Source organism: Conger conger, chromosome 10 (assembly GCF_963514075.1).
Source record: "Conger conger chromosome 10, fConCon1.1, whole genome shotgun sequence".
NCBI classification, from domain to species: domain Eukaryota; kingdom Metazoa; phylum Chordata; class Actinopteri; order Anguilliformes; family Congridae; genus Conger; species Conger conger.
Genome location: NC_083769.1, coordinates 15,531,855 through 15,553,094, shown reverse-complemented (window position 1 = coordinate 15,553,094; position 21,240 = coordinate 15,531,855). Strand labels below are relative to the sequence as shown.

Here is a 21,240-nt window from a genome sequence, read left to right as displayed (position 1 = left end):
TCACATATTTTACACATCATACATATTTTACACATCTTTCATATTTATGTGTTTAAATCTCATATTTTCTTTATTGTTCTCATTTTTAAGATGTTTAAAGCTTTTTAAACTTGCTTGTGTCTTCTGAAAGTTACTTTTCACTTATTTTTACCTTGTATTGGATTTTCAACCTCACCCCTTCATCCCCCCTCTCCCCCCTCCCCCCTCTCCTCTCCTCTCCCCCTCCCCTCCTCTCCTCTCTCCCCTCCCTCTCTCTCTCCCGCCCCCTCCCCCTCTCCCCTCGCTCCCTCCCTCCCTCGCTCCCTCCCACTCTCCACTCTCCTCCTCTCCCTCCCTCCCGCCCCTCCCTCTTTCCCTCCCTCTCCCCCTCTCCACCCTGTTCCCTCCCTCCCTCCCCCTCCCTCCCTCCCTCCCTCTCCTCTCCCTCCCTCTCCTCTCCCTTCCTCCCTCTCTCCCCTCTCCCTCTTGCGCTCCCTCTCCCTCCCTCGCTCCCTCCCTCGCTCTCTCTCTCCTCCCTCCCTCCCTCTCCTCCTCCCTCTCCTCTCCCCTCCCTCTCTCCCCCCCGCCTCCTCCCCCCCCTCCCCCCTCCCTCTCTCTCTCCCTCTCTCTCCCTCTCCCCTCCCTCTCTCTCCCCCTCTCCCCTCCCTCTCTCTCCCCCTCCCCCCTCCCTCTCTCTCTCCCCTCCCTCTCCCCCTCTCCCTCTTTCTCTCCCCTCCCTCTCCCCTCTCCCTCTTTCTCTCCCCTCCCTCTCCCCCTCTCCCCTCCCTCTCCCCCCTCGACCACCCTCCCCCTCCCTCTCTCTCTCCCTCCCTCCCCCTCCCCTACCCCCTCCCCCTCTCCCTCCCTCTCTCTCCTCCACCCTCCCCTCTCCCTCCCCCTCCCCTCCCATCCCTCTTCACTCCCTCTCCCCATCCCTCTCCCCATTCCTCTCCCCTCCCTCTTTCTCTCCCTCCCTCTCCCTCTCCCTCTCCTCTCTCCCACTCTCTCCCTCCCTCTCCCCCTCCCTCTCCCCCCTCCCTCCCCCTCTCTCTCCCCCTCCCTCACTCCCTCTCCCCCCCTCCCACCACTCCCTCTCCCTCCCCTCCCTCACTCCCTCTCCCTCCCTCTCTCTCCTCCCTCCCTCTCTCCCTCCCCCTCTCCCCTCCCATCCCTCTCCCCATTCCTCTCCCTCTCCCTCTCCCCTCCCTCTTTCTCTCCCTCCCTCTCCCTCTCCTCTCCCTCCCTCTCCCTCTCTCCCTCTTTCTCTCCCTCCCTCTCCCCATCCCTCTCCCTCTCTCCCTCCCTCTCCCCTCCCTACCTCCCTCTCCCCCTCACCACTCCCTTTCCCCCTCTCCCCCCTCAGTCCCACTCTCTCCCCTCCTCTCCCTCCATCCATCTCTCCCCTCCCTCCCTCCCTCCATCCATCTCTCCCCTCCCTCCCTCCCTCCCTCCCTCCCCCTCTCCCTTCCCTCCGTCCCCCTCTCCCTTCCCTCCGTCCCCCTCTCCCTATCTCACTCTCTCCCTCAACCCTCCATCTCCCTCTCTCCCCCCTCCCTCCCCTCCCTTTCTCCCCTCCCTTCCTCCCTCTCTCCCTCCCTCTCCAATCCCTACCTCCCTCTCCCTTCCCTACCTCCCTCTCCCCCTCTCCGCCCTCTTCCCTCCCTTCCTCCCTCTCTCTCCACCACTCCCTCTCCCCCTCCCCTCCGTCTCTCCCTCTCCTCTCCCTTCCTCCCTCTCTCTCCCCCACTCCTCTCCTCTCCCCCTCCCCTCCGTCTCTCCCTCTCCCCTCCCTCTCTCCCCTCCCTCTCTCCATCTCTCTCTCCATCTCCCCCTCCCCTCCTCTCCCCCCTCTCCCCTCTCCCTTCCTCTCCCCTCCCTCTCTCCATCTCTCTCTCTCCATCTCCCCCTCCCCTCCCTCTCCCCCTCTCCCTCTCCCCTCTCCTCCTCTCCCTCCCTCCCGCCCCTCCCTCTTTCCCTCCCTCTCCCCCTCTCCACCCTGTTCCCTCCCTCCCTCCCCCTCCCTCCCTCCCTCCCTCTCCTCTCCTCTCCCCTCCCTCCCTCTCCTCTCCCTCCCTCTCCTCTCCCTTCCTCCCTCTCTCCCCTCTCCCTCTTGCGCTCCCTCTCCTCCCTCGCTCCCTCCTCGCTCTCTCTCTCCTCCCTCCCTCCCTCTCCTCCTCCCTCTCCTCTCCCCTCCCTCTCTCCCCCCCGCCTCCTCCCCCCCTCCCCCCTCCCTCTCTCTCTCCCTCTCTCTCCCTCTCCCCTCCCTCTCTCTCCCCCTCTCCCCTCCCTCTCTCTCCCCTCCCTCTCCCCCTCTCCCTCTTTCTCTCCCTCCCTCTCCCCCTCTCCCTCTTTCTCTCCCCTCCTCTCCCCCTCTCCCCTCCCTCTCCCCCTCGACCACCCCCCCCTCCCTCTCTCTCTCCCTCCCTCCCCCTCCCCTACCTCTCCCACTCCCCCTCTCCCTCCCTCTCTCTCCTCCCTCCCTCCCTCTCACCCTCCCCCTCCCCTCCCATCCCTCTTTCTCTCCCTCTCCCCATCCCTCTCCCCATTCCTCTCCCCTCCTCTTTCTCTCCCTCCCTCTCCCTCTCCCTCTCCTCTCCCTCTCCCTCTCTCTCCTCCCTCTCCCCATCCCTCTCCCTCCCTCCCTCCCTCCCTCTCCCCCTCCCTCCCCCTCTCTCTCCCCCCTCCCTCACTCCCTCTCCCCCCCCTCCCTCACTCCCTCTCCCTCCCTCCCTCACTCCCTCTCCCTCCCTCACTCTCCTCCCTCCCTCTCTCCCTCCCCCTCTCCCCTCCCATCCCTCTCCCCATTCCTCTCCCTCTCCCTCTCCCTCTCCCCTCCCTCTTTCTCTCCCTCCCTCTCCCTCTCCTCTCCCTCCCTCTCCCTCTCTCCCTCTTTCTCTCCCTCCCTCTCCCATCCCTCTCCCTCTCTCCCTCCCTCTCCCCTCCCTACCTCCCTCTCCCCCTCTCCACTCCCTTTCCCCCTCTCCCCCCTCAGTCCCACTCTCTCCCCTCCTCTCCCTCCATCCATCTCTCCCCTCCCTCCCTCCTCCAACCATCTCTCCCCTCCCTCCCTCCCTCCCTCCCTCCCCCTCTCCCTTCCCTCCGTCCCCCTCTCCCTTCCCTCCGTCCCCCTCTCCTATCTCACTCTCTCCCTCAACCCTCCATCTCCCTCTCTCCCCCCTCCCTCCCCTCCCTTTCTCCCCTCCTTCCTCCCTCTCTCCCTCCCTCTCCAATCCAACCTCCCTCTCCCTTCCCACCTCCCTCTCCCCCTCTCCGCCCTCTTCCCTCCCTTCCTCCCTCTCTCTCCACCACTCCCTCTCCCCCTCCCCTCCGTCTCTCCCTCACCTCTCCCTTCCTCCCTCTCTCTCCCCCACTCCCTCTCCCTCTCCCCCTCCCCTCCGTCTCCCTCTCCCCTCCCTCTCTCCCCTCCCTCTCTCCATCTCTCTCTCCATCTCCCCCTCCCCTCCCTCTCCCCCTCTCCCCTCTCCCTTCCTCTCCCCTCCCTCTCTCCATCTCTCTCTCTCCATCTCCCCCTCCCTCCTCTCCCCCTCTCCCTCTCCCCCTCTCCCCTCCCCCTCTCCCCTCCCTTCCTCTCCTCTCCCCCTCTCTCCCTCCCTCTCTCCCTCCCTCCCTCCCCCCTCCCTCTCTCTCTCCCTCTCTCTCTCTCTCTCTCTCTCCCCTCCCTCTCCCCCTCTCCCTCTTTCTCTCCCCTCCCTCTCCCCCTCTCCCCTCCTCTCCCCCTCTCCTCTTTCTCTCCCCTCCCTCTCCCCCTCTCCCCTCCCTCTCTTTCTCTCTCCCTCCCTCTCCCCTCCCTCTCCCCCCTCGACCACCCTCCCCCCTCCCTCACTCTCTCCCTCCCTCTCCCCATCCCCCTCCCTCCCTCTCCCCATCCCCCTCCCTCCCCACCCTCTCCCCCTCCCCCTCCCCCTCCCTCTCTCTCACCCCCTCCCTCTCCCTCCCTCCCTCTCACCTCCCTCCCCCTCTCCCCTCCCATCCCTCTTTCTCTCCCTCTCCCCATCCCTCTCCCCATTCCTCTCCCTCTCCCCTCCCTCTTTCTCTCCCTCCCTCTCCCCATCCCTCTCCGTCTCCCTCCCTACCTCCCTCACCCCCTCTCCACTCCCTTTCCCCCTCTCCCCCCTCCGTCCCACTCTCTCCCCTCCTCTCCCTCCATCCATCTCTCCCCTCCCTCCCTCCCTCCCTCCCACCCTCCCCCCCTCTCCCTTCCCTCCGTCCCCCTCACCCACCTCACTCTCACCCTCAACCCTCCATCTCCCTCTCCCCCCCTCCCTCTCCCCCACCCTCCCCTTCTCCCTCTCTCTCCCTCCCTCTCCAATCCCTACCTCCCTCTCCCTTCCCTACCTCCCTCTCCCCTTCTCCTCCCTCTTCCCTCCCTTCCTCCCTCTCTCTCCCCCTCTCTCTCTCCCCCTCCCCTCCCTCTCCCCTCCCTCCCTCCCTCCCTCCCCCCTCCCCCTCTCTCCTCCCTCCCACCCTCCCTCTCTCCCTCCCCCTCTCCCCTCCCATCCCTCTTTCTCTCCCTCTCCCCATCCCTCTCCCCATTCCTCTCCCTCTCCCCTCCCTCTTTCTCTCCCTCCCTCTCCCCATCCCTCTCCGTCTCCCCTCCCTACCTCTACCTCCCTCTCCCCTCTCCACTCCCTTCCCCTCTCCCCCCTCCGTCCCACTCTCTCCCTCCTCTCCCTCCATCCATCTCTCCCCTCCCTCCCTCCCCCTCTCCCTTCCCTCCGTCCCCCTCTCCCTACCTCACTCTCTCCCTCAACCCTCCATCTCCCTCCCTCTCCCCCTCCCTCTCCCCCTCCCTCCCCTCCCTTTCTCCCTCTCTCTCCCTCCCTCTCCAATCCCTACCTCCCTCTCCCTTCCCTACCTCCCTCTCCGCCCTCTTCCCTCCCTCTCTCTCCCCCTCTCTCTCTCCCCCTCCCCTCCCTCTCCCCTCCCTCCCTCCCTCCCTCCCTCCCCTCCCTCTCCCCCTCTCTCCCTCTCCTCCTCCTCCTCCCTCCCTCTCCCTCTCTCCCTCTCCTCCTCCTCCCTCTCCCTCCCTCTCCCCCTCCCTCCCTCTTTCTCTCCCTCCCTCTCCCCATCCCTCTCCCTCTCCCCTCCCCTCTCCCTCCCTCTTTCTCTCCGTCCCTCTCCCCATTCCTCTCCCTCTCCCCCTCTCCTCCTCTCCCCATCGCTCCGCTCCCTCTCTCTCCCCTCCCTTTCTCTCCTCTCCCCTCCCCTCCCTCCCTACCTCCCTACCTCCCTCTCCCCTCCCTATCTCTCCCTCTCTCCCCCTCTCCCTCTCCCTCTCTCCCCTCCATTCCTCTCTCTCTCCCTCTCCCCATCCTCTCTCTCTCCCTCTCCCCCCTCCAAAACCTCCCTCCCCCACTCCCTCTCTCTGCCCTCCTCTCCCGCCCTCCATCCCTCTCTCCCCTCCCTCCCCCCTCCCTCTCTCCTCTCCCTCCCCCCTCCCTCTCTCCTCTCCCCTCCCACCCTCCCTCCATCTCCTCTTCTTCCCTCCATCCCTCTCCCCTTCCTCTCTCCCTCCCTCTATCTCCTACTCTTCCTCCTCTATCTCCTACTCTTCCTCACTCCCCCCTCCCCCCCTCTCTCCGTCCCCCTCTCTCCCTCCCTCCAACCCTCTCCTCTTCCTCCCTCCCCCTTTCCTCTCCCCTCCCCTCCCCTTCCCTCTCCCCCCTCCACCCTCTCCCTCCCTCTCCCTCCTCACTCTCCCCTCCCTACCTCACTCTCCCCTCTCCCCTCCCTCCATCTCCTCCTCTTCCTCCCTCCCTCCCTCCCCCCACCCCCATCTCCTCCTCTTCCTCCCTCCCTCCCCCCTCCCCCCTCCCCTCTCTCCCCCTCTTCCTCCCTCCCTCCCCCCTCCCCCTCTCTCCCTACCTCCCTACCTCCCTCTCCCCTCCCTTCCTCTCTTTAAGGCTTAATTACAGACTCACATTGTAAGAAGTCCTGTCTGGTCTGGGGCTCTAGAACAGAGACTTCTTCCACTGTGGAGAGAGATCACAAGATAAAAAGATGAACCTTTTTCTGAGATCCTAGAGAAATTGAATGCTTGTTTCAATCTGCAAGTAAATGACAACTGATGTCGCCCAGAATACAGTATCAGAATGGGTCTCAAATGTTACACTAAAACAGAGCAGAGAGAGGAGACAGGATGGTTTCATCATAAAACTACTGAGGAATTTGACTTGTGTTCTCTCCTCTCATCTCTATGCAGTATCTTGCATCCTAGTAAACAAAGACATACTGGTCATACTGTATTTTGTTCTCTCAAGATTAAACAAAGCTTTCATTGAAAACATTTAGGGTTATGCCCTAGCCAGAAGAACTGCCCCTAACATACTGGGTACTTTTATAGATTTCATCCCTATTCACACTGAACACCTCTGTGATATTCTGGATCATCTGGAGCTTGTGAGCACTTGAAATGTCCCTCCACACTGTAATATATAAACCTTTATGTGACTAGGAAGTCACATTGAGATTAAAACCTCTTTTACAAATGAGACCGAGCCAAGACAGGGTCAAACAGCAGCATAAGATCACAGAATCACAATCACGGATCCATTACAATAATATACATAATTATGTAGGTATATACAGAACAAAATGCATTACAATACATATCATATGACAGAACATAACACAGGGAAACAGTGAATTAAACATATCCATGCAACTTAAAGCAGTAGCATCTTAACATGAGAACATGCAATACTCTCAAATTAAAATCATTTAATTAAATAAGAGAATCAAGTTTGAGCTTGGCCTGAAGCTCGTTCCAGGACAAAGGAATATATAACCTGTGAGACAGACTGAAATGTCACTCACCCCTCTCATTAATAATATATAACCTGTGAGACAGACTGAAATGTCACTCACCCCTCTCATTAATAATATATAACCTGTGAGACAGACTGAAATGTCACACACCCCTCTCATTAATAATATATAACCTGTGAGACAGACTGAAATGTCACTCACCCCTCTCATTAATAATATATAACCTGTGAGACAGACTGAAATGTCACTCACCCCTCTCATTAATAATATATAACCTGTGAGACAGACTGAAATGTCACTCACCCGTCTCATTTATAATACACAGTACAGTGCAAAAGTCTTAGGCACCTGTATAACATTCTGCACAGATAAGATTCTTTCAAAAATAATTCAGTAAAAGGTCCTAAATAAACGTATGATACACTTTACATTACATTTGATGAATTTGGCAGAATAGTTAAAAACTGAATCAAACCTACATTTTGTGACCACCCTTCGGCATTAAAACTGTATCACTTCTCTGAGATAGCCAACGCTGTCCTGAAGTACAAGAAGACAATCAGCAGGGAGGTTGTTCCAAGCATGCAGGAAAACTTTCTGCCACAGTTCTTCTGCAGACTTTGGTTGGCTCCTTGCTTCTGATCTCAGACCGCCTTGATCAAGTTGTTATTTAAGAAGTAGTCAATTACAAATAAAAATGTCTTTGCTAAATTTTATCTTTTGTAAAATGAAGATTTGGAAATCTCAAGTGTGTTCTTTAATATGAATACACACACAAAAAAAAATATATATATCATTAAGTCTAGGGTGCCTAAGACTTTTTATTTCCCTTTTAAATGGTGCCCCATTTGTAAGGAACATGCGTTCGTGGGATGAGCAGCACAGCTGAGTATGTGGGTTGCGCTCATGTCAAATGTGCCAAATCTCATGAAATGGGCGATGTCAGAGACAGACCGTGAAGTGGGCGTCCCAAGAAGACCGGTTCCTCACCCTTTCAGCACTTAGGAACCGTAGGCTGTCTTCTACAGATTTGCAGTCAAGGTTTGCAGGACGATATGGCACACGGCTTTCGGCCCAGACAATCCAGAACAGACTGTACGCAGCCAATCTCCGGCTCATAGGGCTGCCAGGAGGCCTGCCATGACTGCCCTTCACCGTCAGGCCCGTTTGCACTGGTGTCAGCAACACCTGCACTGGAACCTGAACATGTGGAGGAACGCTATGTTCAGCCATGAGTCCAGATTCTGCCTACGGAAGTTGGATCGTAGGGTCAAAGTGTGGAGAAGACGGGGAGAACGCTATGCTGATTGCTGCACCGATAGAGGAACACCTTTTGGTGGAGGCAGTGTGATGGTGTGGGGCGGCATCTCCATCACTGGAAAAACCAGGCTTGTCATCATTGGAGGCAATCTCAATGCAGAGATATCGAGATGAGATTCTGCAACCAGTGGTAATCCCATATCTCCACAGTCTGGGACCGAACTCCATCCTCCAAAATGACAACGCTCGCCCCCACAGAGCGGGGTTCATCAGAGACTCCCTCCAGAATTTGGGAGTAGAGAGAATGGAATGGCCTGCCAACAGTCCTGACCTCAACCAAATTGAACACTTGTGGGATCAGCTGGGGCGTGCTGTTGGTGCTAGAGTGACAAACACAACCACGTTGGCTGACTTGCAACAAATCCTGGTTGAGGAGTGGAATACCATCCCACAGCAGTGTGGGACCAGGCTGGTGACCAGCATGAGGAGGTGCCAGGCTGTTGTGGCGGTGTATGGTTCTTCTACATGCTACTGAGGCCCTGTTTGTTAAATAAATAAATTCTAAAATCATCCAATCCGCCAAACACCACCAAACAAGAGTCAATAGCAACAGCAGAATAAGCTGTTTGCCATTGGCAGAGAAGATTTGGCAAATTTTATATGAGCGCTACCCACATACTCAGCTGTGCTGCTCATCCCACAAATGCATGTTCCTTACAAATGGGGCACCATTTAAAAGGGAAATAAACAGGCTTTCCAACGGCATAAAATGTATTGCCAAGAAGCATTGTTACAACAGAGAAATAATCTACGAAACACAAATTTCCGAACTCTTTGTTCGATGTTTATATAACCTGCGAAGCAGACTGAAATAAACACAGCAGATGTCGCAATTACAAGCAATACAGACAGCATATATGGTTAATAATTACCATTCACCTCTGCCAGACCATATTTAACAAAAAAAGAGCTATTCTCTATTTGTGATAAAACATGATTTTTGAAAATCGATCAATCAGACATGGGTGGAATAAATCATGTTAATCTTGTACAAATATTAATTAAATAAGGTTTTCATCACGATTGATGTTTATTGCTTTGAACTGAACAAATTGGAAAACTCATTTTACAAAGTATTTCATGGAAATGATAAACGAGCGCCAGCAAATATTCATACTGGACTGCCCAATAAAGTGATCTCTGAGTGTCTGTAATATAAATGTGAAGGGGGGTGCAGTGTGCACTAAATTAAATTGTGTTCTTTTAAATGAGGCCAGGCCAATGTGTCTCAGGTTGAAAAAAATATTTAAATGTATTTTTCTTTTAATAAACATTGAAAACAGGTCCCACAGACCCAAACACCGCACAATGGTTAATAATACATAACGTGTGTAAGTTCCTTTCATGTTGTCAGAGTGAATCTTAGGCAGATCACCTCACCACTGTGTTGTGTGCAGTGACTAAACACACTTTCTGCAGCAGGGTTTGTCCACCAACCTCTTCCACAAACTTTGAACTCCGCCTTGAAAACATCCTCCAGTCGCTCTTTCAGTTCAGAGACAGATTTCCTCACAGCCTCAAAAGAGACGTTTGGACTGACAGTGATGCTGGGTAAGTCTCCAGGTCCAGGAGGGGCACAGAGGGACTGACAGCTCTGCAGACAGACAGACAGAAAGAGACAGACAGTGAATGCAGATTCCTGTGCAGATACCAGGAGCAGATCTTTGTAAAAGAGGAACACACCTCACCATGTATGTACAGTGTACACAGTGCAGACTGTCAGAGAGCCAGTGATGTTACCTGGAGGAAATGGATGTGATCCTCTGTGTGTGAAAGCTGCTCCAGCTCAGCCTCTCTCCTCCTCAGCTCAGCAATCTCCTGCTCCAGTCGCTCCAGGAGTCCTTCAGCCCGACTCACTTCAGCCTTCTCCTCATCTCTGATCAGCTCTTTCACCTCAGAGCGCCTTCTCTCAATGGAGCGGATCAGCTCAGTAAAGATCCTCTCACTGTCCTCCACTGCTGTCTGTGCAGAGCGCTGTTAGGAGAAACAGAAGGAGGAGGGTTGTACATTTTAACTAGGCCTTTCACTCCGCTCTTACTGGGACCCCAGACAGCCTGTTCCCCACAGTGTGGCTCAGTGGCATTGAGCCCCACAGGGCTGGAAAGTGGCCCAACACTGGGCTCCTCACTGGCTGACTGGAGGAGAGCACTGACTGAGCCCTGAAATGGCTCTTCCAGCAGCCAGCTGTTGTAAATGGCAAATGGCAGGCATTTATATAGCGCCTTTATCCAAAGCGCTGTACAATTGATGCTTCTCCATTCACCCATTCATACACACACTCACACACCGACGGCGATTGGCTGCCATGCAAGGCCCCGACCAGCTCGTCAGGAGCATTTGGGGGTTAGGTGTCTTGCTCAGGGACACTTCGACACCGCCCGGGCGGGGGATCTAACCGGCAACCCTCCGACTGCCAGACGACTGATCTTACTGCCTGAGCCATGTCGCCCATGTTGTCTTCTCCTCTGGTCAGTACCCACCTTGAGTGACTGCACAGCCTGTCTCAGATCCTGCAGCTCCTTCTCTCTCTCCTGGATTCTCTGCTGGAACTTACTCTGTGTCACCCCCAGCTGCTTCTGTGAAGAAACACACATGATCCAGGTTTAAAAACACTGGTGAAGACACTCCAGCAAGCCCTAAGGAATCAGGGCCGTACATTTTGGGCCTCAGCCCAAGCAGAGGGTACTCACCCCACCGACACACACTATTCCCACCCCGATGTTGCCACAACACCATCATCCATAATCACACACTATGTTCATAACATGGGACCTGCTTCAATTCTACTGAAACACATTATTCTCACCTCACTGACACACACTATTCCCACCCCGATGTTGCCACACAGCCACCATCCATAATCACACACTCTGTTCATAACATGGGACCTGCTTCAATTCTACTGAAACACATTATTCCATGCACTGTCAGCAACCAACAGAGCAGATGGTCAAAATTAATGACTGACATGTTGATCCCAAACACAAAATTACCTTTCATTAGAAGTAAAACAATTCTAGATCAGCAGTCCGACTCTGACATGCTTCATACATAAGCCCCCTGAATTTGGTGTTTCAAAACTACCTCCTCTTTTCATGTTCTGTATCATTTTGTTACACTGCATATATTTTATAATTGAGACATAAGGTACAACTACTGAACTACAGTTTGACGTTTTTGAGTACACTGAGAGGAAAAGAAACCGCAGTTTTATATTATATTCAAAAACATGCACACATACAAACCTACCTTAAACACAGGGTCAGGGAGAAGTAGTTTGCCTTTCATTGGAGACAGCTGTATTCGCCTATTCTAGCAGAGTTCATGCTGCTTTTTATTTCCCATTCAAAATTGATTGATTAATTTAAACTTTTGTTTTAACAGGGAAAACACACTGCGACATGCCCAAACAATAATACAATTTTAAACATCACATTTTTAGAAAACAGGCTACAAAGAAAATGGTCTAACTAATCACGACGAAAACTATGCAACACGTAACTACCTGCTTCAGAAATTAATATAATAAATATTTGTAAGCTGTGCATGACGGAGATAACGCCGTTTGAATGATAATTAGACTAGCTTGCTTGCTCGCGAGTTCCGAGGGTCGTAGCTAATGATGAAATTATAACGTGAACGTGGCAACTGTAAAGTACATACCTACCTTTTTAACCGATATATAAGATAAAAAGTAAGTTTTGTTGTTGAATCGTGGTTTCATAATTTAAAACGTGCCTACCTGAGTGATATTTTTCACAAACTGGGGCTCGCGACGCGGTGCTTTTCATTACAAGTTGTACTCGGATTGTCGGAAGATGCGATGATAGATTTAGACAAAACCAATTGGAAGGGGCGGGGGTGGTTTGGAGAGCGTAATATTAGAAAGTATTGATAAGGTGTATTTTTCGTGGATAATACGATACAATTCCCTTTTTAAATGGTAAAGAATTTCTATAACAAATAAATAATAAATGCGATTAACACCAGCCAATAAAAGGCACTTCTGGGGTCACCTGATTCTGGGCACCGACTCCATGAAATACAACAAATGAACGCCTCTTTTAAACTTGACAGACAAGGAAACACGAAAAATAAACTAATGAATAAGGCATATGTAGTTGGAGTGCAGTGTAATAATTCAGCCGATTTCTCATTTTCACTGCTCAGGTATTTTCAGTATTTTTGGGCTCATGTTAAAAATGTATGTTTATGTTGCCAGTGAAGAGCTCCAGTCCTTACCTGTTTCTCAGTCCTTTCTGCTACCACTGAGACTGTATCATGGCCTCTGTGTTCATCCATCACACACAGCAGACAGATACACTGCTGATCGCTACGACAGAAAACCTCCAGCAGTTTGTCGTGATTAGAGCAGATCTTCTCCTGCAGGTTTCCAGTGGCTTTGACCAGTTTGTGTTTTTTAAAGGCAGTAAATTCATAGTGAGGCTGGAGGTGAATTTCACAGTAAGATGCCAGACACACCAGACAGGACTTGATGGCTTTGCACTTTCTCCCAGTACAGAAATCACACTCTACGTCTCCAGGTCCAGCATAACAGTGAGCAGGAGGAGCAGCTTGGAGTCCTGTCTTCTTCAGTTTCTCCACCACTTCAGCCAGGATGGTGTTTCTGCCCAGAACAGGCCTTGGGGTGAAGGTCTGTCTGCACTGGGGACAGCTGTAGGCACCAATATGATCATCCTGATCCCAGCAGCCCTTAATACAGCCCATACAGTAACTGTGTCCACAGGGAATAGTCACCGGATCCTTCAGTATATCCAGACAGATTGAACAGCTGAACTGGTCCTGATCCACCGAGATATTAGCCTCAGCCATTTCACTGCTCACACTGACAAAGTTAAGCTTTGTTTCTCTGGCAGAGACAGATTTTTTCTGTGCCTTTCTGACAGACACAGTGCTAAGTTTCGTTTTTGTGAAAGAGATTGAGTATTGTTTCGTTTCTCTGAAACTGCGTAACAGAGAGAGTGGCAGAGACTTCCTGTTTGTGCAAATAGCTCTAGGAGGTGTGGTGTTGGACTGAGGCCAGGCTGAGCAGAGCAGGCTGAGCAGAGAGGGCAGATTCATGAGGAACTATTTAATCTTATGGGACAAAGGGCAGATTTACTGAAGGACTGTGTGGTTTGAACCCCGGTTTAGCCACAATAAGTTTCACATAGCCCTTGGGCCTTTGAGCAAGGCCCTTAACCCTGCATTGCCCCAGGGGAGGATTGTCTCCTGCTTAATCTAAATCAACTGTAAGTCACTTTGGATATAAGCATCAACCAAATGACATGTAATGTAATGTTTTTAAACTTGCAAATGGCAGGAGCTGATCTGAAATCTCTATTTTAAATATTCTTCCTTGTACACAAACACTGACTGGGCTGATAAACAGTGCTGATCTATTCCTGCCAAACGGCAGGTGACACCCCTGCAGAAATGACTATTCTGCTTTTCAGAGAGAGAGATTGAGAGAGAAAGAGATTTTATAGATTTAAAAGAAGGTATTTACAGAAACACAATGAAAATAACCTTCAATTCATAACAATGTCCCTAAAAGAAGATTAAAAGGGACACAAAAGCAAGAATAATTTGAACAGTAATACAGCATATAAATGGTCACTGTGTGTAAGTATGTAAGCATGTAAAACAGTCGCTGTGTATAAGTATGTGTGTAAGTATGTAAGCATGTTAAACAGTGGCTGTGTATAAGTATGTGTGTAAGTATGGAAGCATGTAAAATGGTCTCTGTGTGTCAGTTCCTATGTGTCCTTGCTAGACTTCATACTTCTTGCTGCTCTTCTCACCCACTCCCCAAATTCGCCCACTCTGCAAAATACAACAACAACAATTATACCTCAACAAGTGATTGTATATTACTACATAGCCCATGGCTGGGTGTGCAAATCTGCATTGAAGAAAACAATCCCTCTGTTACGCTGAAGTCTATGCAAGGTTGGTGCGCATGTAACTGACTTTAAATCAAACATGCCATACACTGTTAGAAAGCTTATACTGTTCTCTACTATCCAATAGGGAGCTTGTTTGAAGAGGTGTGCAGAGGGAAACAGGGCTCTATTTTCCAGAATCACTGTCGCATGGGTGCAGTCAGTAGCGTGTGGCGGGGGCACACTGGGCGTGGTGATGTAGTTCTGGTGTATTCATGACCAGAGGTGAGGACTGACAGCTGAAACCTTGTGGAGCAGCTGGGAAACGAGCTGGATTATACTGAATCAGTGGGTGTGTTGCAGCTGGACTCACAGCCAATCAAATGTCCTCTTTTCATTCCCTTTAAGAGCCGTGTGCTTTGCGTAGGTCATGGTACCAATTTCCATATTATATGACTGCTGTGGAGGACATGCAAGATCCTATCCTCAGGATATACTAATCAGAGGTCTCCCCCAAGATGTTATTATTTTGTGGGAGGTGCAGTGTTGGGCGGTCCATTTTTTCCTATAGCATGACGTACATATTTGCAGGCTACCTAAGGATGTACCCTCCAGACAACACAATAACATGTTGTTTGTTGTCTCTGATATTGAGCACTACCAGATTATGTTATATTAGCCTGGGATGAGATAACTAATGCAGGTAATGCATGTAGCTTGCAGTAATGGCACAAATTATGAAAACACTTATTCATGATGAAGAAAATTATAATTTTTATAATCATTTCTAGAGTATTTGTGGCACTTTGTACCTAAATTATGAAAATAAACTAGACTAAGTTCATTGTAAATGCTACTCATTGAAGCCACTGAATCTCACAGCTGGAGTTGTAAAGCCTTAAATAGAGGCCAGGATTGGCATCTGCTCAAAGGGAGTGTTCACTTCCAACCTTTATTCAACTGCACAGGGACACTCTCTTGATGTGGGATCATCATCTGAAGAGAAAGTCTCGCCACGCATTTTTATTGGAACTGGAAACATTGGCTGCAGCTCAAACAGAAGGCAGATGCCTCACTACCTACAAAGTCAGCTCACTCTGAAAATACCACTCAACCTCTGCATAATTATAGAGAGAAAATCAGTGTTTGGTTTCAGTACACCCACACTTCTTAAGGTGTAAGAATCAAGGAGTAAATGAACAATTAGAAGTAAAGGAGTAATAATTTATCAAAATGAATGCCACGGTAAATAAATGGAATAATCAAAGAAGCGACACAGAAATAACCCGTGTTGACTTGTTCACCTGTCCATGTGAAGACCGCGTGAAGACCGCGTGAAGACCGCGTGAAGACCGTGTGAAGACCGTGTGAAGACCGCGTGAAGACCGTGTGAAGACCGTGTGAAGACCGCGTGAAGACCGTGTGAAGACGTTCCTTTGTCTTTGCGTGTCTTTGCGTTCACATCTACTTTTTGCTCATGATGAGGTTAATTATCACAACAGGGACAAATGTTTCTGACATAAAACATGTGACAAACTGTTCAGAGGACCCAGACGCAGATCAGGGAGTATGCAGAAAACCTTGTTTTTACTCAGTCCAAAGTCAAAGCCAGGTATTCCAGTAACAGACAATGCCACAATCAAGATGCAGAAGAACAAACCAAAAAACAAGGCAGGGCTACAAGAGGGCTATGCAAAATCAAAGTTAAAATTAAAATGTCAGATATCAGAAAATAAAAAATTTTTTAAAGGCAAAAATAATCAGATGTGCAGACAAAACAGAAAGGACAAGGCACACTGAAAATCAAGGCAGAAGGGTGTCATTACAGAATCTCAAATAAACAGGCTAACGAATAATCAGCGACTGAGTATTGCTCAACGTTCTGACAAGGAACAATGCAGAGACTGGGGTTTAAATGCATGTGCGAAGTTGACAATCTAGGCGGGGCACGGGAGTGAGGTGGGCTAAACAAATAGAAAACAGGTGGAGAACATAATAGGATAATGATACAATAACAAGGGGGAAATGAAAACGTGGACTGGATGCACATAGACCAACACGTAATACACGGCTCCGGATTAGGGACTGGATGCACATAGACCAACACGTAACACAGACAGCTCCGGATTAGGGACTGGATGCACATAGACCAACACGTAACACAGACGGCTCCGGATTAGGGAGTGGACATTTGCATAGAGTTAGGAGATGTGGTGATAGCGAGAGACAGGTGCGAACACTTCGCTGAAACTAAGCGAGTAATCAGTGATAGAACAGAGAGGCAGAGTTACTACTACAAACAGGAGATAATTGTGAGTTAGGTATGTGTATGAATCTAAATACCCAAAATAGTTAGACAGACAGTAAGTGTACTAATATGATTAGTACTGTACAATATCTAAATTAGTAGTTGTCAGTAATGCATGTGAGAATGAGATGTGATATTAAATGATTTTCTTCACCAGTACTGCTGCATTGTACATGCATTTTTTGATTAAAACATGTTTTTCAGGAATGCAAGGTGACACATTTTGTATGTCTTTTTTAAAGTAGGTAAATGCTTCCCCCTGTTGGACATTATACGCATGACTGAAACACCAATCCAAAACTAAGATGAGGATAATCTTATCCTGTTCAGTGGAGTGTTGAATCTGCATTGGCAGTTTAGTGAAGCACATTAGTCACTTGGGCTAGGCGATAGGCTTCCCATGTTTGACATGGCAACTCAACAAGTCCTGAAATAAAGTAATGTGCCAGATAAATACATGACAAATAGGCCAAGTTGTTCTGAAAACAGATTAGCCTGAAACCATTGTCTGAATGTAAGGTATATATTATAACCGTTAGAGGGGGCTGTAGACTAGACAATTGGCTTAAAATTATCCATCCATCCATTATCTGAACCCGCTTATCCTGATCAGGGTCGCAGGGGGGCTGGAGCCTATCCCAGCATACATTGGGCGAAAGGCAGGAATACACCCTGGACAGGTCGCCAGTCTATCACAGGGCACACACACCATTCACTCACACACTCATACCTACGGGCAATTTAGACTCTCCAATCAGCCTAACGTGCATGTCTTTGGACTGTGGGAGGGAACCGGAGTACCCGGAGGAAACCCACGCAGACACGGGGAGAACATGCAAACTCCGCACAGAGAGGCCCCGGCCGACGGGGATTCGAACCCAGGACCTCCTTGCTGTGAGGCGGCAGTGCTACCCACTGCACCATCCGTGCCGCCTGCTTAAAATTATTATATATTTTATATAATTAAATGACTATGATGCATATAAATCTACAAAAGAAAAGGACAGTTTCAAGTTACTCACGAAAAACGAAACCTTAGCTTTTTTTTAATTTAATTTTTATTATTATTATTCTTAATTTTTACAAAATTAGATTTAGTTCAATTGCTATAATGACTAAACGAGCTGCTTCTAGTCAACTTTCTTCTTTTTTTTCGAACAACAACCTGCTAGACCCCCATCAGTCTGGCTTCAGATCGGGCCACTCGACAGAGACCGCGCTCCTCTCTGTCAGTGAGTCGCTCCATGCCGCACGAGCAGCCTCCCTCTCCTCTGTTCTCATTCTTCTAGATCTCTCTGCTGCCTTCGACACTGTGGATCACTCCATCCTCCTGTCCGCCCTGTCAACAATGGGCATCTGTGGCACAGCCCTGGACTGGATTGAGTCCTACCTCTCTGGTCGCTCCTTCCAGGTTGCCTGGGCTGGTTCGGTATTGACACCTCGGCCCCTTGCCACAGGAGTTCCCCAGGGCTCAGTCCTAGGCCCGCTTCTTTTTTCTCTTTACACTCGTTCCCTTGGCCCTGTGATCACTGCACATGGGCTATCCTACCACTGCTATGCAGATGATACCCAACTCTTCATCTCATTCCCACCATCTGATACGCAGGTTTCAGCCCGTATCTCTGCTTGCCTGAGTGACATCCAGAGCTGGATGGACAACCACCATCTAAAGCTCAACCCAGGTAAGACTGAAATGATATTCATCCCTGCTAATACCTCTCCCCATCTGGATCTCTCCATTTCCCTCGGGGATACCACACTCACGCCATTACCCAGTGCAAGGAACCTCGGCGTGGTGATGGACAGCAGACTGTCCCTCTCTGACAACATTGCGGCGGTGACCCGGTCATGCAGGTTCTTCCTATACAACATACGGAGAATCCGCCCCTTTCTCACCCCCTACTTGACCCAGCTCCTGGTCCAAGCGATGGTTCTGTCCCGCCTGGACTACTGCAATTCCCTCTTGGCTGGCCTCCCAGTGTCCGCCATCAGACCCCTCCAACTTCCAGAATGCAGCAGCTCGTCTGGTCTTCAACCTTCCCAAATACTCACATGTTACCCCCCTGCTTACTTCCCTCCACTGGCCGCCTGTCATGGTTCGCATCTAATTCAAAACATTGGTGCTAGCCTTCAAACCAGTTAAGGGGTCTTCCCGAGCGTACCTACAAAAAATCATCAGACCCTTTCATCATCACACTTTACTTGTGTTTGCTGGTTCAGTCCCAACTACGTCCTTTCCTGCAGTTCATCTATAGGCCTATTTACAGCATCTCATGTATTTTACTCTTACATTAACTGTCCCTAAAACATACAATAATTTGAAGAGAGAGAGAGAGAGAGAGAGAGAGAGCATTGTAATGTAATAACATAAGGTTTAGTTATTTTAGCTAATCATTGTCTTCCATTTTTTATCTTAGAAACTGGAAGATACCGCTGCAATACATGAGAATAAGTTGTGACCGAAAAAAAGAATGTTGCTTGCGAATGAAGACCAGGTGGGATGCATGACTGGGAATGCATGGGAAGACAGACTACGGTGGTCACAGAGGGAAAGAAGGAACGAAAATGCTAAGAATTTAGACAAAAACAGATACAGAAAAACACAGAACCTGACAGTAACGGATTATTTTAACACACATAAAAACTATGATAATAATATCGTAAATTATTATTATCAATGAAATATAGAACATCAGGTGAGACACATGAAAGGGTAATAGGACAATAAGGAGGGGGAAACGAAAACGCGGACTGGATTCACAATGACACACATATATTACAAACGGCTCCGGACTAGAGAGTAGACAATTGCAGAGAATCAGGAGATGCAGAGATAGAGAGAAACAGGTGCGAATACTTTGCTGAAACTAAGCAAGTCATCAGTGATAGAATAGGGAGGCAGAGTTACAGAACAGAATTGAAACTGGAGATGCGTTAGTAAGTTAGTTAAGTGATTTAAATTACAAATACCCAAAACTAGTGAATGTTAGTTTGTTAGTTTGACAAACATATTAGTGTGTTAGTATAATTAGTACCGTACAAATTCCATGTTAGTTGGGATTAGTATATTAGTGCTATGTACAAACATGAAATGGAGAGAAAGCAGGAAGTAAGGAATGTAAGATTGGAAGGAAGACTGAACCCCGGAACTACCGTAAACACCCGAATAGTGGGGCACGCAGACAAGGGAGTGACTGGGCTAGAAAACATTCAGACTCAGACATCACAGGGGAAGACGAGTGCAAAGACTAACGAATATAAACAGAACACCAGACATGAAATAACAGAACAGAGAAATCAGTCAATCAATTTGACAAAATCAATGAAACAGGAGGCATGTGAGAGCAGACATAACAGGAATGGTTAGAGTGTTGTTTTGCAGTCCAGTTAGCATAGCGCCTCCAGTGATGTGATGCAGTTCCTGGTGTCAGCCAAGCTTCATCCCCTGAAGTCGCATACCTTTTGGGCTGTTTCATCAGTTCAGCTATATGGCCTACCAGGTGTTGTTGCAGAATTTCTCATGGACCAAGATGATTGGCAGGACAATGATGAGGGAGATGAGATCTAATACGGCTAGGCCTACCTCGGCACTGCAGCCTGCTCTTCTGAAGGGATTGAACCCCTCGGCTTTCCTGTCTGGGCATGGCATGTTGGGAGCTGAGATTATTATCACGTGCTCCTCGTTGGTTCTCTCGGGTTTTTAAACTCTGTAAGAACTAGCTGGTCCTGCGTGTTGGTTGAGGTGGGTCTTTCACCCTTATCCCTCCATTGGCACTGGTGGAGCCCTTTTGCAGTGGCTGGCGTCGACCCGGCCTTCCACTCACATGGCTGTCGGCGTGGTGAGTAGAACCTGGTAAGGGCCTCTCCACCTAGATTGGTGCCACTTCTTCCTCCGAAAGTCTTTCATCACCTCCCAGTCTCCTCGCTGCAGATCGTGCAGGGGGCCACTGGCTGGCGCTGGGAGAGCTGCTTGAAGCTGTTGATGCACAGATCTCAGAACATTGGTTAGCTGAACATTGGTTAACTTACCAATCCAGTGTCTGCCAGGTCCTTGTCCAGCATCAACACAGGGGGGTAACATCCAGTTCTCATGGGCTGCAAAACCTGTCGCGGAGTGGACCCTCCCCTGGATACCTGTCAGGCCTTTGGGCAGGGCCTACATTTGGGTCCTTCTGGCCCCGCCCCACATTATTTACAGCACAAATAACACATTTTTCACAAAACATATGCATAAGTTGAAAAACACTTGGAAATTAAAGATACCATTCCGCCTTTTGACACATGATCCTGTCAATTTATCATAGTAGGGAAACAAATAGCGTGGTGCATATGGTTTACCCATGGGTCCAGGCCAGGCCCCATTGGTGCAGGTGCCGTCCCGTTTACATTTGGCCTGTGTGTGCAGACTGAGAGTTGTGTTGGGAGGGGCTGAGGCAGTGGCCTTCGCAGCAGAATGTCCTTGAGAGATAGTGTCTGTCTGGCCTGTGTGAGCGGGACATTTACATATAGCAACAGATGTAGGCAAAAGAATGGCCTCTAGGAGGCTCTGCACCAAATGTCCATACCGAATAGCTTTTCCTGAGGAAGTAAGAAAACCTCTGTGTTCCCATAGTGTTCTGAAATCACACTACCTCCAAAAGCATGTCTGCTGTCAGTGAAGATATTTACAGTTTTACCTTGGGACAAATAGCAGGCGCATTTGAGAGCAAAAAAAAAGTTCAGCAGCCTGGGCAAACAAGTGACCCGGAAGTGGGGCTGATGAGAAATGAGCAGAATTTCAGCTACTGCATGAGGAACCAAAAATGATAATCAACGATCGATCGACGCAGAAGCCGTCACAGCAGAAGCAGCTGCTGAAATTGATCGCAGACAAGGGGGGAGACCCCTAGTGACAGCATCAAGTCTCTGAGAATAATATGCAACAGGTTTCTATCACCATGTTTTTGCAGAAGAACAGCA

The 21,240-nt window shown here is 49.9% G+C and overlaps 1 protein-coding gene across 2 annotated transcripts; it reads right to left on the bottom strand.

Moving 5' to 3' along the window:
* Window positions 1–5,887: 5,887 nt before the first annotated feature.
* On the bottom strand, window positions 5,888–13,091 carry LOC133139060 (E3 ubiquitin/ISG15 ligase TRIM25-like). 2 transcript variants are annotated; one of them, XM_061258332.1, is made up of 5 exons: window positions 12,331–13,090; window positions 10,569–10,664; window positions 9,829–10,062; window positions 9,526–9,682; window positions 5,888–5,972 (listed from the first exon to the last, which is right to left on the bottom strand). In XM_061258332.1, the coding sequence occupies exons 1-5, from the start codon at window positions 12,919–12,921 to the stop codon at window positions 5,899–5,901; spliced, it is 1,152 nt and encodes a 383-aa protein (XP_061114316.1). In that variant the 5' UTR covers window positions 12,922–13,090; the 3' UTR covers window positions 5,888–5,898. The 2 variants fall into 2 exon arrangements, with proteins under 2 accessions (XP_061114316.1, XP_061114317.1); XM_061258333.1 differs by lacking the exon at window positions 5,888–5,972 and adding an exon at window positions 5,983–7,308 and having other exon boundaries at window positions 12,331–13,091.
* Between the last annotated feature and the right edge of the window lie 8,149 nt (window positions 13,092–21,240).